General features: G+C 48.3%; 1 protein-coding gene across 1 annotated transcript; it reads right to left on the bottom strand.

The window, feature by feature from the left end:
* Nucleotides 1-8,672: 8,672 nt before the first annotated feature.
* On the bottom strand, nt 8,673-15,979 carry LOC101974041 (aflatoxin B1 aldehyde reductase member 2). The gene is made up of 7 exons (XM_005317527.5): nt 15,623-15,979; nt 13,305-13,492; nt 13,037-13,141; nt 11,221-11,317; nt 10,884-10,983; nt 10,229-10,358; nt 8,673-9,405 (listed from the first exon to the last, which is right to left on the bottom strand). Exons 1-7 carry the CDS (start codon nt 15,945-15,947, stop codon nt 9,244-9,246), a joined length of 1,107 nt encoding a protein of 368 aa, XP_005317584.2. The 5' UTR covers nt 15,948-15,979; the 3' UTR covers nt 8,673-9,243.
* Between the last annotated feature and the right edge of the window lie 11 nt (nt 15,980-15,990).

Here is a 15,990-nt window from a genome sequence, read left to right on the forward strand (position 1 = left end):
AAGCCAGCCTGAGCAACGTGGTGAGAATTTGCATTAAAAAAAAAAGTTAAAAATACACTTTGAATGTGATAGCAGCCGTACTCCTAGATATGTAGTAAAGAGCAATAAAAACATTCAAACAAAGATTTATACACAAACGTTCATACCAGTTCATTCACAATGTTCCAGCCCAAATCACCTTTCGAATGGATAAACTGTGGTCTAGTCTTACCATGGAATACGATAAAGTCAGCAATAAAATGGAGTGAGCCACTGATACACACATTGTCACTGATGCATCTCAGAAATATTTGCTATGAAAAACAGACACAAAAACCTATGTTACATGATTCCATTTTTGTGAAATTCTAGAAAAGTCACATTTATTAGCATGCAAAAGGCCCTGGGTTCAGCAGTGGTGGCCAAGAGTCAAATTTGGGGGAGATAACTGACGACAAAGAAGTATAAGGAGCAGGGTGTGGTGGCGCACACCTGGAATCCCAGCAGCTCCGGAGGCTGAGACAGGAGGATCCTGAGTTCAAAGCCAGCCTCAGCAACAGTGAGGTACTAAGCAACTCAGTGAGACCCTGTCTCTAAATACAATACAAAATGGGGCTGGGGATGTGGCTGAGTGCCCTTGAGTTCGATCCCTGGTACCCAAAAAAAAAAAAAAAAAAAAAAAAAGTATAAGGGACCAACATTTAAAACTGGTGATTTTTATTTTATGTAAATTATATCTCAATAAACCTGTTTTAGTCAGCTTTTTCACTGCTGCGACTAAAGGACCCAACAGAGCAACTGTAAAGAAGGAAAGGTTTATTTGCGGGCTCACGGTTTCAGAGGTCTGGATCCATAGACGGCAGACCCCATTCCTTGGGCTGAAGGTGAGGCTGGACATCATGGCAGAGGGCGTGGCAGAGGGAAGCAGCTCACATGACGATCAGGAAGCAGGGGAAGATCCCACTCTCCAGATACAAATATATACACCAAAGCCACACCCTAATTCCCACCTCCCCCAGCCACACCCCCCACCACTTCAGTCACCACTAGTTCATCCCTCCCGGGGAATCAATTCACCGATTGGGTTTGGACCCCCCCAAGCCAGTCATTTCTCCTCTGAACTGTCTTGCACTGTCTCACACAGGAGGTTTTGGGGGACACCTCACATCCAAACCACAAAACTGGATCGCTAAAGATTCCAACGATCTCCAAATGCAAGTTAAAACCACAAGGAGGTGCAGTTACACCCCCATGAGAAGAGGTGAAATTGTTACCAGCCAGTTGGCGGTGGCTGACGGCTGACTGCTGACCTGGGCTTCCCTATTGGTGAGCAGATCTCAGAGGCACGGCAAACCAGTGATTTGAGGGAAGCCGTGGTAGAGACAGCCTCTGTCCCTCAAGTGAGGGCAGCTACTTACATTGAACATGGCCTTGGAAGCCACATGCTTGGTCCTCGATGGTATCCTCTCCTGTCGGGTCCCATTTTTGGACACAACCCAGTTTGTGTGGGTTTGATTGAAAAAATTCCATTAATGAATGCTGAATCCTCTTATATTACACAATTCCTCTCCTGGGATCTAGACATAAATGAGCTCAAGGAAAAGGCACCGTTAAACTACAGAAAGGTTTAAGTTCAAAGCCCAGGAGAGAGCAAATGACCACAGTAATGAAACGCCAGTCTCTAGCTAGTTATGTGTTTATTACGAACACCTGTTTTGTTTTTTTTTTGTTTTTAATATTTATTTTTTAGTTTTTGGCGGACACAACATCTTTGTTGGGATGTGGTGCTGAGGATCGAACCCGGGCCACACGCATGCTAGGCGAGCGCGCTACCGCTTGAGCCACATCCCCAGCCCAGTTTTTTGTTTTTTGTTTTTTTTAATCTTTATTTATTTTTATGTGGTGCTGAGGATCGAAGCCAGTACCTCACTCGTGCCAGGCAAGCGCTCGCTCTACCACTGAGCCACCACCCCAGTCCCCTCCTGTAAGTTTTTGAAGATTCCAGTGAGACAGATTGGTCACTGCTGTCTGCGTCTTTCAAAGACTCCTTTTACGTTCCAACGTGTGTCTGATAACTTGGTTCAGAACATGTGATAGAATTCCAAGGCATAGGAGGGACTATCCTCAAGCTTCCTAATGTTGGGCTTTGTCCTCCATGGCTGGGGCAACAAGCCAACAGTTTGCTTTACAGGAGTCATAAATGTCTCCGGAAGCTGCCATAGTAGCCCCCCATGAGATTACTTGAGGACCTGGGCATGATGATGGTATGCACCTGTGGTCCAGACTGCAGCTAGAGCATCTCTTCAGCCCGGGAGTTTGAGATTAGTTTATCCTGAACAACACAGCAAGACCCTGTGAAAGAAAGATAGAGAAAGGAAGGAAGGAAGGACGAATGGAAGGAAGGAAGGGAGGGAGGAAGGATGAAAGGGAAGACAGAAAGAAATAAAAGAAAGATTACTTGAGAAATATGAGAAATATTGCTTGGGTTTGGGGGAGTACTAGGGATTAAACCCAGGGGCATTTAACCACTGAGCCACATCCCCAGTCCTTTAGAGACAGGGTCTTGTTGAGTTGCTTAGGGTCTCGTTAAATTGTTGAGTCTGGCTTTGAATTTGTGAGCCTCCTGCCTCAGCCTCCCAAGCTGCTGGGATTACAGATGTGCGCCTCCCTCGCAGGACCCCCCATTTATGTTCCACGTAGTCTTGGATGCGTGAAGTGAGAACTTTTGTTCCAGGGGAGCCATTATCACAATGTGTGCTACTCAGTTACTTTCTTTTTCATTTGGCAGGGATGGAGGGTCTTGCTGTTTCCCAGGCTGGTTTCAAAGTTGTGATCCCCCTGCCTCAGCTTCCTGATTTGCTGTTATTACAGGTGGACGGCATGACACCCACCTTTAGTTCTATTTCTTTCTTTCTTTTTTTTTTTTTTTGCATGCGAGGTAAGCACTCCACCAACTGAGCTATATCCCCAGCCCTAGTTCCATTTTGATAATAAAGTGTTTGGACATCTGTCGTGACAGAGATTTTTGTACTAGTGTTTGTCTAACCTGTTAGTAAAATAATCCAGAAGCATATTGAAAACTCTGTTAAAGGAAGACAATGTGTTTTGCATATCTCAACAGGTGAAAGCATTTGGAAGTTTTTTTTCCTCACCTTTTGCCTGATTAAATATTGAAAAGCCCACTCATTAGCAAGTCCAAGTTCACATGCCAACTGCCAGTAACTGCAATAATTCTGTCATGAATGTTCAATGCTGATGGAGCAAAACTGGCCCCTTTGACTTCAGCTTCGGTAGTCCAGAGTGATTTGCCAACCGATTCCATCTTTTTTCATCTACAGAAAATATTATTAAAACGGAGAAATAGAATTGTGTTATTTCTTGAATGAAGAGAGCATTTTTTCCCCTCTGCTACCTGTGGTTCTATGGTAATTCCCTGACTTGCAGGCTTCGGGCATCGACAGTTCCTCCTAAATGTGCTCTACCCAATGCATGCAAACAACTCTGTGGAGATTGTGAGCACTTCTAATCAGCATGTCAGAGAATTTGCACCTTGCTCAAAAAACTATAAATATACATCTCAATTATGCAGTCTAGTCAGGGCAGGCCATTGTACTCAACACAAAATACTCAAATGCTCTCATATTATTTTAGTCTCAGGGCTTGGGGATTCTTTATTCATATTATTGGCGGGGAGGGGGGGCAGGTACCAGGGATTATACTCAGAGGCACTCAACCACTGAGCCACATCCCCAGCCCTTTTTTATATTTTTATTTAGACACAGAGTCTCACTGAATTGCTTAGCACCTCACTTTTGCTGAGGCTGGCTTTGAACTCCCGATCCTCCTGCCTCAGCCTCCTGAGCTGCTGGGATTCCAGGTGTGCACCACTGTTCCTGGTTATTCATATTCTTTAACTCATAGCAACATAACTTTACATGAAGACAATCTCTGGGGAGAATTATACCAACAACAACTTCATCATAAACCAAAACTTATTTCTCAGGTTTTTTCGAATTTCCTCTCTCAAGGCAGGGTGTATATCTGAACAGAAAAACAACCATTCTAACAGGATCAGCCAAAGACAGAGTCCAAGTCACTTTCAAAGGCCCAGATGCCTAGTTAATTGAATATTAAGCTCTGGATTTCTATTTCTCGAGAAAGTTGATAATAAATACATGACTTAATCACAATGTCAATATTTGTCTTCTGTCATGAAGTATAATGATGTCACTGGCCACATGAAAGGCAGAAGACAGCACAGTGGCACATGCCTTCAATCCCAAATACTTGGGAAGTTGAGGCAGATGGATCACAAGGTCAAGGCTAGCCTGGGCAACTTAGCAAGACCCTGTTTCAAAATAAAAATTAAGGGGTTGGCGATTTAGCTCAGTGGCAGAGTGCTTGCCTAGCATGTGCAAGACCCTGAGTTCGGTCCTAGGCCTTGAAAAAAATAATAAAAATTAAAAGGGCAAGGTGGCTTAGTGGTAAAGCACTACTAGGTACAACCTCCAATACACCCCCTGTCCCCATATACACGCAAAGAAAAGCAGAAAACAGTTGAAGAGGCATAAGTGTCTTGATATAATTGCTGTGTGTGTGTGTGTGTGTGAGTGTGTGCGTGTTGCTGGGGATCAATCCAGGGTCTGGTGCATGCTAGGCAGGTGCTCTACCACTGAGCGACACTCCCAGATACGTAATTGCTAATTTTTGAAGATTGCATCTGAAGAATGAGATTTCGCTTTTACAATGCAGAAGGTTCATTTTCTTTTTTTCCTTGTTCTTTTTTTCTGCTACTGAGATTGGTTCTTAACCACCAAACTAAACCCCCACTCCTTTTTATCTTTGTTTTTCAGACAGGGTCTCGATAAATTGTCAAAGCCTGCCTTGAACTTTCCACCCTTCTGCCTCAGCCTCCGGAGCCACTGTAGAGCTTTTGAAGCTCATTTTTTCAAAATGAAGCATTGCCACTTCTGTGAACGTCATGTTAAATTTAGTTACAAAGTTCAACGTTGAAGATAGAAATTTGGGTTTGCCGTGGACAAATTAAAATTCTGGTGGGACACAGTGTCAAGATGAAAAGAGCCTCATTAAAGTAAAACTCTATGGAGTAGAAGTGTCCATGCTCATAAGCAATTATGGAACCTGACCTTCAGACCTTCCAATTGCTTCTGGAATGTATTCAGAATGCAAATACTGGAGATGTGAACTCTCACAATCATTAGCAACAAGTAGGCCAGAACTGAAAGGAAACAAGTAGGTCAGCCCTCTCTGCAGCCTCCAGCATCAGTGGTTTCCCTTCTCATTGATTCCTGCCATGATTCAATGTGAATTGTCCCCTCAGAAACTCATGTTGCAATTGGATTGCATTGTGATGGTGCTAGAAGGAGGACCTGCAGGAGGAATTTGGGTCACTAATGCTGACCATGTAGGACTGGGTCATTGCTCTTGGGAATTAGTGAATTCTCTCCTTGGCAGGACGGGAGAGTGGGTCCCCGCTCACCCTTTTACGTTCCCTGGTGAGTTGAAGCAGCAGGAGGCCCTCACCAGGACCTGGGCAGACGCCAGGGCCATATTCTTGAGCTTCTCGATCTCTAGAACTGTGGATCAATAGGAGAACCTCTTGTCCGGTGAGAAGGCACACGACTGTAATCCCATCAACAGGGGAGGATGAGGCGGGAGGATCGCATTTTCAAGGCCAGCTTTAGCAATTTAGCAAAGCCCTAAAAACTTAGCAAGATCCTGTCTCAAAACAAAAAATAAAAAGGGTCGGGAATGTGGCTCAGTGGTAAAGCGCCCCAGAGTTCGATCCTTGGTTCCAAAAATACAAAACAAATCCCGGAGTCTCAAGTGCTCTATCCCAGCAATAGAAAATGGCCAAAGACAGGGCTGGGGCTGTAGCTCAGGGGCAGAGCGCTTGCCGAGCATGTGAGAGGCAATGGGTTCGATCCTTAGCACATATACAAATAAAATAAAGGCATCCTGTCCATCTAATCTACAGAGAAACAAAAAAAAAAGAAACCAATTCCAATATAAAAACCTCTGCTGGTTCATTCAATTTTTTATACTCTATGGACCAGTTTTTCTTATTTTGATTAAATATAGTTGCTACATTTCAGATCAAACACAGCTTCTTTTCCCTTTTTATTTATTTATTTTGCAGTGCGAGGGATGGAACCCAGGCTTTGTACATGCTGGCCAAGCTCTCTACCACTAGAGCCACATCCCCCAACTTGTTCCTTTTTTTTTTTTTTTTTTGTACCAGGGATTGAACTCTGAGGTGCTTAGCCACTGAGCCACATCCCACATCCCCAGCCCTTTTTATTTATCATTTAGAGACAGAGGCTTGCTGAGTTGCTCAGGGCCTCACTAAGTTGCTGAGGGGGGCTTCAAACTTGTGATCCTCCTGCCTCAGCCTCCAGAAGTGCTGGGATTACAGGTGAGTACCACCATGCCTGACTCCATGTTTAATTTTTTGAGCAACCGCCAGACTGTTTTCCAAATGGCTGCTCCCTTTTACCTTCCCACCAGCAATGTATGAAAGTTCCACTCTCTCCAACCTTGACCAACAGTTGTTACTCTCTCCTTCCTTCCTTTCTTTCTTGTTACTTTCTTTCTAACTCTAGGCATCCTAGAGAGTGTGAAGTGTTGTGATTTGCTTTTCCCTAATCATCATCATGTTGGGCAGTTTTTCATGTGCTCATTGGCTATTGGCATATCTTCTTTGGAGCATGGTCCATTTGGATTCTTTGTCCATTGTTTAATTGGGTTGTCTGTCTTTTATTAGGTTGTAAGAGTCCATACAGAATATGTAAAACGTCCTGGATACAAGTTCCTTGGAAGATGTGTGATTTCAAAAAAACTTTCCTCCATTCTGTGGATTGTCTTCTCACCTTTCCATTGGTCTCTCAAAACTTTTTCTTGTTGATGGTGTCCAAATTATGTTTTTCTTGTTGCATGTACTTTGGTGTCATATCTCACCAATGAAGATTTACTCCTAGATTCTCTTCCTAGGGTTTTAGGGCTGACATTAAGGTGTTTTACCCACTTTGAGTTAAATTTTTCATATGGTGTGAGGAAGGGATCCAACTTCATTCCTCCACATGAAGAAGAATAAAGACATCTAGTAGTTCCAGCACCATTTGTTAAAGGTGATTCTTTTCCCCATTGATCCTCTTTAAATATCATCATATAAGATTATTGTACTGTCATGTGTAATTAATAAAAAAAATCATCATATAAGGTACATGTAAGGGTTTATTTCTCACCTTCTGATTCTCTGGTGGTATTGATCTGTGTTTCAATCATTATGCTAGTTCCCCACTGTCTTTAATACTGTAGCTTGTAGTAACCTTTCCAGGAAACATTAATTTTTCTAACTTTGTTCTTTTTCAAGATTGTTTTAGTTATTCTGGGTCCTTGAATTTCTGTGAATTTTAGGATCAGTTTACCAATTTCTGTTTATCCCATCCCCCCAAAAAGCCAGCTGCAATTCTGATAGGGAGCGCATTATCCTTTAGATCAACTGGGAAAGAACATATTAATGCAATTGGGGGGGGGAGGTTGTTGTGCAACGACAATGGATACACCAGCCCACTGGGGACCATCTGCTTTGGTACAGATGAGGACAAAGGAGAGTGACTTCTTCCTATAAAAAACAAGGCTGAACTGGATGCAGTGACAAAGACCTGTAATCCCCAGCGATGCAGGAGGGGAGAGTCTCAAGTCCAGGCCAGCCTCCACAACTTAGGGAGACTGACCCTGTCTCAAAATAAATTAAAAAATAAAAAGGCTGGGGGTTTAGCTCCTCAGTGGATCCCACCCCTGGGATCCGTTCCCAGTACTGCAAGATGATGATGATGTCGTCATTGCCATCTGCAGGGTGTCTCCCTCTAGACAGCACATGGGATTTCCCAGTTGAGCCCCTCTTATCATTCCCAGAGGGGGCTCTTACTGCTGACTCCAGCCACCACTTGTCCCACAACCTGTGCTCCCAATCCTCCCACAGCGACAGGGATTTGCCACATGGAAATGGACAAACAGCAACCACCAGACCTGGGATTTTCTTCTCAGGCCTTTGTTGCCTCCTGTTTGGACGAGAGATCTGCCGAGGGAATGGGGACCCTGGCTGCAGGTAGGAGTCGTGACAGAATGCCTGAGAGAAACAACTTAAAAGGAGGAAAGGTTTATTTTGGCCTCGTGATTTCAAGGTTTCTGTTCCTGTTACTCTGGGCCTGCAGCTAGGCTGAACATGAGGACAAGAGTAATGGTGGAGCAAGGCTGCTTGCCACATGGAGGCCAGAAGAGAAAGAGAAAGGAGGCCCCGTTCCCAGGACACCCTTCAAGGGTTCCTACTCAGTGAACTAACTAGGGCCCACCTCCTAGTTTCCACCAGTGTGGACCAACCCTTCAATACATGAGCCTTTGGGGCCCATTCCAGATCCAAACTCTAATACCACTGTGTCCCCACCTCCAACAGGAGGCTCAGAGTGAAGGCCAAACACCCCAAGGATGACCTGGCAAGAGGCTTCACTAAGACAAGAGCAAAGCCATGGCTGACACTGAGTGCGTGTGCACCTGCAGCCCAGCTGCTCCTGAGGACTGGGTGGGAGGGTCGCCCGAGCCCAGAAGTTTGAGGCCCTTGTGGGCGAAACAGCAGGACCTCATTTCAGAAACAAAGAGAGAGGTCCACAGCATCCTGAGACACTTCTTTATTCTTCTTAGTGTTGACACTAATGTAGCCTTTGCCCAGACTGTCGTTTCTATCGAGTGAGTTGATTCTGAATGAGAGGAAATTACTTCCAGGGTGCACGGCCCGTTTTTCTATCACCAGTAGAAGACTGAGCGATCAGGCTGGAGATCAGGCGAGGAGACCCTTACAAGGGCAGCGTGTTCCTGAGACCTTCCCACTTCCTTTGCTCTCTGGAGACCCCAGCTCATGGTGCCAGCCCCTTCTGCAGGTCCCCAGGCAGGTGGGAAACTCCTTGATGAGCAGCAGAAGATGAGCCTGTGGTTCTGCCCAGGCCCAAGCTGCAGCAAGCCGAGTGCCTGCTCTGTTCAGACAGGAAATGCTGGTGTGGGCCTCGGCTCCAGCACCCTCTCATCACAGAGGCGGCAGGGAGAGGGCAGGAATCTAGAAAAATACTGCATGATCAAAACAACCAGGAAAGACCATGCTAAGTCAGTTTAAGGCAAAGACTGGCCAGAGTGAGAGAGCAAGAGAGGAGATGATAGAAAAGCCTTTGGTACCCCGAGCCATGTCAGGGCCTAGCGGAAGTAGTTGGGACACTCATGAGCAACCAGGTGCCAGGCTTGATCAAAAGCATCCACCACAGCTGGCTCCAAGGGCCCTTCTTCAGTTGCAGCCAAGTTCTGCTCCAGCTGCTCCAGGCTAGACATGCCCAGGATGACCGCGTCCCCCTGGGTCCCCTGTAAGGGAGAAGGCCACACTTCAGCAGGGTTCTACTGTCTAGTGGCTCTAGTCACATGTCCCTCCCTCTCCCACCCCTGCCAAGATTTGGGATCTTTATTCTTTTTTTTTTTTTTTTTTTTTTTTGTGGTGCTGGGGACTGAACCCAGGGCCTTGTGCATGCAAGGCAAGCACTCTACCAACTGAGCTCTATCCTCAGCCCAATCTTTATTCATATCCTCTACTTCCAGAAAGAACTGAAGGTGCCTTCAACAGTCACACCTAGGAAACTCTATACCTTCTTTTCTCTTCTCTTCATCCTCTGCTTATCTAGAGACCTAAGAAAGTTCTGCTACCCAAAAGCTGGGCAAACAGCTTCATTGTTAACCTCTCTGAGAGTCACTCTTGTTCTCCATTTTCAATGTGGTTATGAGAAAGAAAAAATCACATAGCACACTTAGGCCCTGTTTACTGATCAAGAGGGACATGGATGTCACATGATGAGCAACTCCTAAGGCCAAAGCTGGAGGGATTTTTCACAAGGCAGACATGGCCCTGGGAGAAGGAAACCCAGCTCCCACCAGAGGAGCGAGACCCAGGGGTTGCAGAAGTAGAGCTGTGTTTCGATGTCTACCCCCTTAACACCTGTGCAAGCTGGAGTTTCCTTCTCAATAAAACTGGGATGCTTCCTATTAAGTGATAATTCAATCCACGTTTGTAACACTCTTCTTAGGAAGGAGGAGAGCTTTCAGAGGAAAAGCAAAACACACTCTAGAAATCACCCAAAGCTAATTTTGGGCCCCGTAAAAGGGTAGAAGCTGTGCCCCAGGGAGAGCTGGTTACCTGCAGCTGCGAGTGGTGGTACATCCATCTCAGGGCGGCCGAGGTCATGCTGGGGGCGCTGGTGCCATAGGTGGCCTGCAGGGCCTTCTCCACCAGGGCAATGGCCTGGAAGTGGTCCTTCTTCCAGAAGCTGAGCAGGTGGGGAGGTGACACAGGGGTCAGAACCTGGAGGGTCATGCTGGGAGTCACAGTCAAAAAGCCCACCAGGGTGGCTGCCCCTCAAGGCCTGAAGCTGTGAAGCCCAGGTCCTCCCTGACAGTGGCTTCCTACTCCGCCCAGGCTGCTGGCTACTCATCAGACATCAGTGACATCTTTATTCTTGAGAGCACGTAAACCTGCCCTTCTTTTCCCCAGGGAAGCACACAGCTAGAGCAAGCGCAAGATCCAGCCCCAGGCCTCCTGGGCCTTCATCTGGGTACTTTCCTCCTTCTCAGAGATGCTCCTCAGGGAAGATCTCTGACGTGACAACCACATGGCCCTGGGATCCTCACAGAGGCCACAAGAAAATAAAAAGCCTGGCAGAGGGTTTGGTCATTCTTAGAGGGATTAAGAGATTAAGTACAAGGAAAGTCTTGACCCAGGAAACATCTGGAACTTCATTTCAGACCAAAGGGACCTTCCATCCTACCCATCCTGATGCAGACAGGTGGCTCACCGATTCCTGTAAGTCTCAGCCCAGCTGTTCCCGAAGAAGCGGCCCAGCGGCTGTTTCCCGTCCTTGTCCTCGTACTTGTACTTGCCGGTCAGCAGGCCCCCTGTGGAAGGAGGCATCACACCCCAGCCCAGGCCGCTCCCAGGGCTGACACCCCTCACAGATCTGGACTGAGGAGCAGGAGGGACCCAGGAGGGACGAGGGGTGCAGCCCAGCATCTGTCAAAGCCCCCTCTATTTCCCAGGGCCTGGGCTGGGCATCTACCTGGGCAGGAATAGGCAGAGACAGGGCCAGGAATGCCCACCCCCCACAGAGGGCCCTGTCCCAGGGCAGCCCATACCAGCCAAAGGGTTGTAGGCATAGAATCGAAGTCCAAAGTGCTTGAGGCAGGGGAAGAGCTCTGTTTCCACCTGCCGGGTGGTGGCGTTGTACATGCCCTGCAGGGAGAGGGGGCAGTTGGAGAAGGTGGGTGTATCAAGGAAAGGAACCCAGCCTTCCTTTTATTAAAAACATTTTAAAAAATTTTTTGAGCTGTTTTTTGTTTGTTTTAAGAGACAGGGTCTTGCTATGTGGCTCAGGCAGCCTTGAGCTCCTGGGCTCCACTGCTCCAACTGCCTGAGCCTACAGAGTAGTGGGGAGCACAGTGTGTGCCACCGTCTTGTTCTTGCAGGACTCTAAAGCCACACCAGCCCAGTCTTGCCTGCCCCTAGGCCTTCTTTCCCTCTTTCCTTCCTTCCTCTTCCTCCCTCTCTCTCCCTCCCTCCCTCTCTCTTTTTCCCACCCCCCAATACTGAAGATTGGGAACCCAAGGCCTCATACTAGGAAAGTACTCTACCCCTGAGCTATATCCCCAGCCCTTTTTATTTTATTTGAGATGGGGTCTCACTAAGTTGCCTAGGCTGGCCTCAAACTTGGGATCCTCCTGCCTCAGCCTCCAGAGTAGCCAGGATTACAAGTGTGAACCAGAACATCCAGCATTCAGCAATTATTTCTAAACACTAGTACTGGTATGAAGTGAAGAGAAGTGCTGGTGGGCTGGGGATGTGGCTCAAGTGGTAGTGTGCTCGCCTGGCATGTATGCGGTCTGGGTTCGATCCTCAGCACCACATACCAACAAAGATGTTGTGTCTGCCAAAAAAAAAGAAGTGTTGGGCCCAGGGAAGAGAAACTGGCCTTCATTTATCATTGATAAATATCTATTGGCCCCATTCTATGGGCTGGATACTGGATTTACAACTATTGACAAGCCTGGCAAAATCTCTGCCTCCAAGAGATATTATAATCAAAATTTTAAAAAATAGACAAAAGACTGGGGGTGTAGCTCCGTGGTAGAGCATTTGCCTAGCATGTATAATAAATGTGCTTTATTCCCAATACCAGTAAAAATAAAAAAATCTGAGGCTAGTGGCACACACTATAATCTCAGTGACTTAGGAGGCTGAGGCAGGAGGATGGCAAGTTCAAGGCCAGCTTTAGCAATTTAGTGAGACCCTATCTCAAAAAAGTAAATAAATAAGAAGGGCTGGGAATGTGGCTCATTAAGCCCCTGGGTTAGATACCCAGTACTAAAAAATGAAAAAATTAAAATAAAAAGGACTGGCAGGGCTGGGGTTGTGGCTCAGCGATAGAGTGTTTGCCTAGCATGTGCGAGGCCCCCCCTCCACTCAGCACCACGTAAAAATAAAGGTATTGTGTCCAACTACAAGTAAAAAAACAAACAAAAAACAGATGTTTAAAAAAATAAAAATAAAAAGGGCTAGGGATGTAGCTCAATGGTAAAGTGTCCTGAGCTCAGTCCCCAGAATCTCTCCCTCCAAAAGACAAAGAGAATTACAAGATCACAGTGGGTACACATGAGGTTTGAAGACTGGAGGCTCCTGGGACTGTGAGGAGGGGCTCCCAGAGGAAGAGCCACTTAACTGAGACCTGAGCACCTCTCCCAGGGAGCGGGGCATGGAAGGAAGGGGTCAAGGTGCCCAGTGGCCAGGCTGGGGAGCTCGGCCTGAGGGCACCTGGGAGCCTCCCACAGGCTCTGAGCAGGGGTGTGGCTGATAGGTAGAGGGCACAGGGGCCAGTCAGAGGGGCAGGGAAACCTGGGAGCAGCAGAGCCCTGGAGCCCGAGGCCTCTGCAGCCCTGGCACACCAGGGAGCCTCACCTGGTACACGGTCGGCAGGATCCAGCCGTTGCTCTTGCACAGGGTACAGATCTCGGCCACCTCCCAGGCGGCATAGTTGGACAGGCCCAGCTCCAGGAACTTGCCCTGGGGGGGGGGGCGAGAACACAGTCAGAACCAGGAGACCAGGAAGGGGGCACTGGGGTGGCGGGTGTGTCCCCCACTCTGCTCTGGGTGCCCTATTTTTCTGGTAGTGCCAAGAAGAGGAGTGGAGCAGAAGTGACTGCCCAGAGTTTGGGGCCACCCTCACCTCCTGGTGCAGCTGGTGGCAGGCACGCAGCGTCTCCTCCACGGGGGTGCCGTGGTCAGGTGCATGCAGGTAGAAGAGGTCCACTCGGGGACACTGCAGCCGCTTCAATGATGTCTCCAGCTGGGACCGGAGACTGTCAGGCTTCAGTGACTTTCCATCCCAAGGGTTGGCTTTGGTGGCAATTTTCACTTGGAGAAGAATGTAATGGTTAAGAGACTTACTAGAGTCACTTAGTGGACATATAACTGGCTAAATTACTTAAGTTCCCTGAGTCTCAATTCCCTAATCTGTAAAATGGGGTGACAATAATGTAACTGTGTCCACATGGATGTCAGGAGTAGTAATTAATGTCTAAGGTCTCAATATTCACCTTTGTTCCAATCACCATCATTAGTCACTAAACTGCTGGTTTTGCCTGGCCTTGTGCTAGAGACTTAGGGGCAGCAATGAACTAAGCACACTGATCTGTGCCCTGTGGAAGTCACAGTCTAGAGAGTGTCACTACAGTATGGTTAGGTGCAGTAGGAGAAATGTGCATGGTGCCACATGAACCCAAAGAGAGGCATGAGGCCAATCCTGGAATCCAGGGGAGGCTTTCTCCAGGGACGATCTCAAGTGGAGTGCACAAGAGTGAGTCTTAGCCAACAAAGGACAAGCCTGGGACATAAAGTCACCCAGGTAAGAAAACACAGGTCCAATTCTGAGTTATAAGCCTGTCAATTCCAGGGCAGGGGACATGAGACAAGAGATGGGAACACAGACTCCACCTCAAATACCATCCCACTGAATATGGGCTTGATCATTCCCATGTTTTCTTGGGTGTGAACCATTCAGCTAGTTCCCTCTGCAGGATGGAGAAGGAACTCTGGAGGGCAGGCCTGGAAGCAGGAGACCAGTAAATAGGCCATCGTAGTATTTAAGAAAGAGATGGCGGCACCTGAATGTGGCATAGACCGATCTGAAAGAGAGAGGGAGACTGAATAGCAGGCAGAATCCCTCTCCCTTCCAGACTCTCAGACCCGCCACAGCCACCGTGCACTGCAGAGGCAATGAGAACGACCGTGTTCTGCCATCCAAGCAACTTGGCATGAGCTAACTTAACCCTGTTCCTCCCTCTGTAAAGCATCCCAGCTATCTAGACTGGAGAGATTCTGCATTTTTCATACTTGGCAAAGTCAACTCACCAGGTTGACCCTGATCATTCTGGATATGGGAGAAAAGTCCACAGTTTCTTCGCCCATAGTCCTCCACCCCCTCAGGCATTCTTGTGTGAACTTTGCCTCAAGTCTGGTCTGAGGACTTTGGTCCAGTGAATCCCTGGCCTCAAAGAAGGAAGCAGGGAAGGATTGGAGAAGAAAAAACAATCCAGAAACAAAATCTGCATTATCAGTGAGAGGAAGCCAGTGAACCATGAAGCCAGAGAAACCATGGCCTGAGACACATTCCCATCTGTCTCTCTAGATCCACCAAGTTGTGAAGACAAGGAGGGCCCAGAGAGACCACTCCTCAGGAATGGGAAGGAGGAGCCTCAGGATGGTAAAGAGGAGGCCAGGCACTTTCCTGGGCACTTCCAGTGGCACCGAGCTAATGAGAGGCAGTCCCCACTCACAGCATCCCTGTCAAGCCACATGTGGCCATCCTTCCACATACCATGAACTTTGCATTTCCAAGCTGTCTTCTGCCCGGCTCTGCCCTGTGCCTCCAATGCCCTTTCTCTTATTCTCCTTCAAGGAAAGTACTAATGACTCTTTAATGCCCAGTTCATGTTCTGTGAGCCCGCCCTACTGCCTCCCCTAAAGTGCTCTCTTCTGCACCCCATAAAGCAATGGTTGCTTCATTTGCCCCACTGGACTCAGAGCCCTCAGTGGCTTGGTCACCTTCCCTCCCACAAAGGCATGACAAAGCCTGGCACAGAGCAGACACAGAAGCCTTATTCTCACCCCCAGACCTCACCACCCTTACTTCTTCAACCGGGCCCTTGGCATTCCTACAGTTTTCCGTGAGCTCCAGAGGCACTGCCAGATGCAAAGGACAAAGTCTAGGGACTGGTCAAAGACCAGAAAGAGAAAAGGGTGCTTGTGGCGTGCATGGATACAGGATGGGGGCCACCGAGATTGCAGCTATCAGAGAAGAGGAAAGGCAGTAAAGCACTATTCAGTTGTCTGAAGCTAGATGTGCCTGAGGAGCTTGGAGTTCACAGAGCCGGGGCGAGGCAGGGAGGGGCTGGGGACATCGATGACCACCGCGGCCACTGCACTGCTAGGGGAGGAGGGATTGAGCTCTGCACCCAGCGGGGTAAGGTCCGGCGCGACTGTTACCTCGGCAATCGCCGCCGCCCAGCCCGAGCCCCAGGCCACCCAGGATGTTCTCAGACTGGCCGTCGCAGTACATGAAGGCGGTGTCCAGTTCGGTGTGGCCGCGCTCCAGGAAGGCGCGCACTGCCGTGGCACTGGCGGGCGCGTCCATGCGGCGACCCATCTCCATGGTGCCCAGCACCGTGGCAGGTCGGACCCGGGCGCCCGAGGCAGCCCGAGGAGACGGCGGTGGCCGGGACATGATGACAGTGAGAGCGCCCGACCGATCCAAACCACTCGCAGTGCGGACCGCAGCGCGGCCCCAGGCTCGGGACGCTGTGAGCAGCATGGGACTGCGCTTGCGCGCTGGCGGGCCCCGCCTACAACGTGGG

Source organism: Ictidomys tridecemlineatus, chromosome 11 (assembly GCF_052094955.1).
Source record: "Ictidomys tridecemlineatus isolate mIctTri1 chromosome 11, mIctTri1.hap1, whole genome shotgun sequence".
NCBI classification, from domain to species: Eukaryota; Metazoa; Chordata; class Mammalia; order Rodentia; family Sciuridae; genus Ictidomys; species Ictidomys tridecemlineatus.

Coding starts and splice junctions, on each gene's coding strand:
- LOC101974041 (XM_005317527.5), bottom strand. CDS start 15,947: ATGCTGCTCACAGCGTCCCGAGCCTGGGGCCGCGCTGCGGTCCGCACT. Junction 13,493..15,622: donor GGGCGGCGGCGATTGCCGAG/GTAACAGTCGCG, acceptor TTCTTCTCCAAG/TGAAAATTGCCACCAAAGCC. Junction 10,359..10,883: donor GCTGAGACTTACAGGAATCG/GTGAGCCACCTG, acceptor CCACCTGCTCAG/CTTCTGGAAGAAGGACCACT.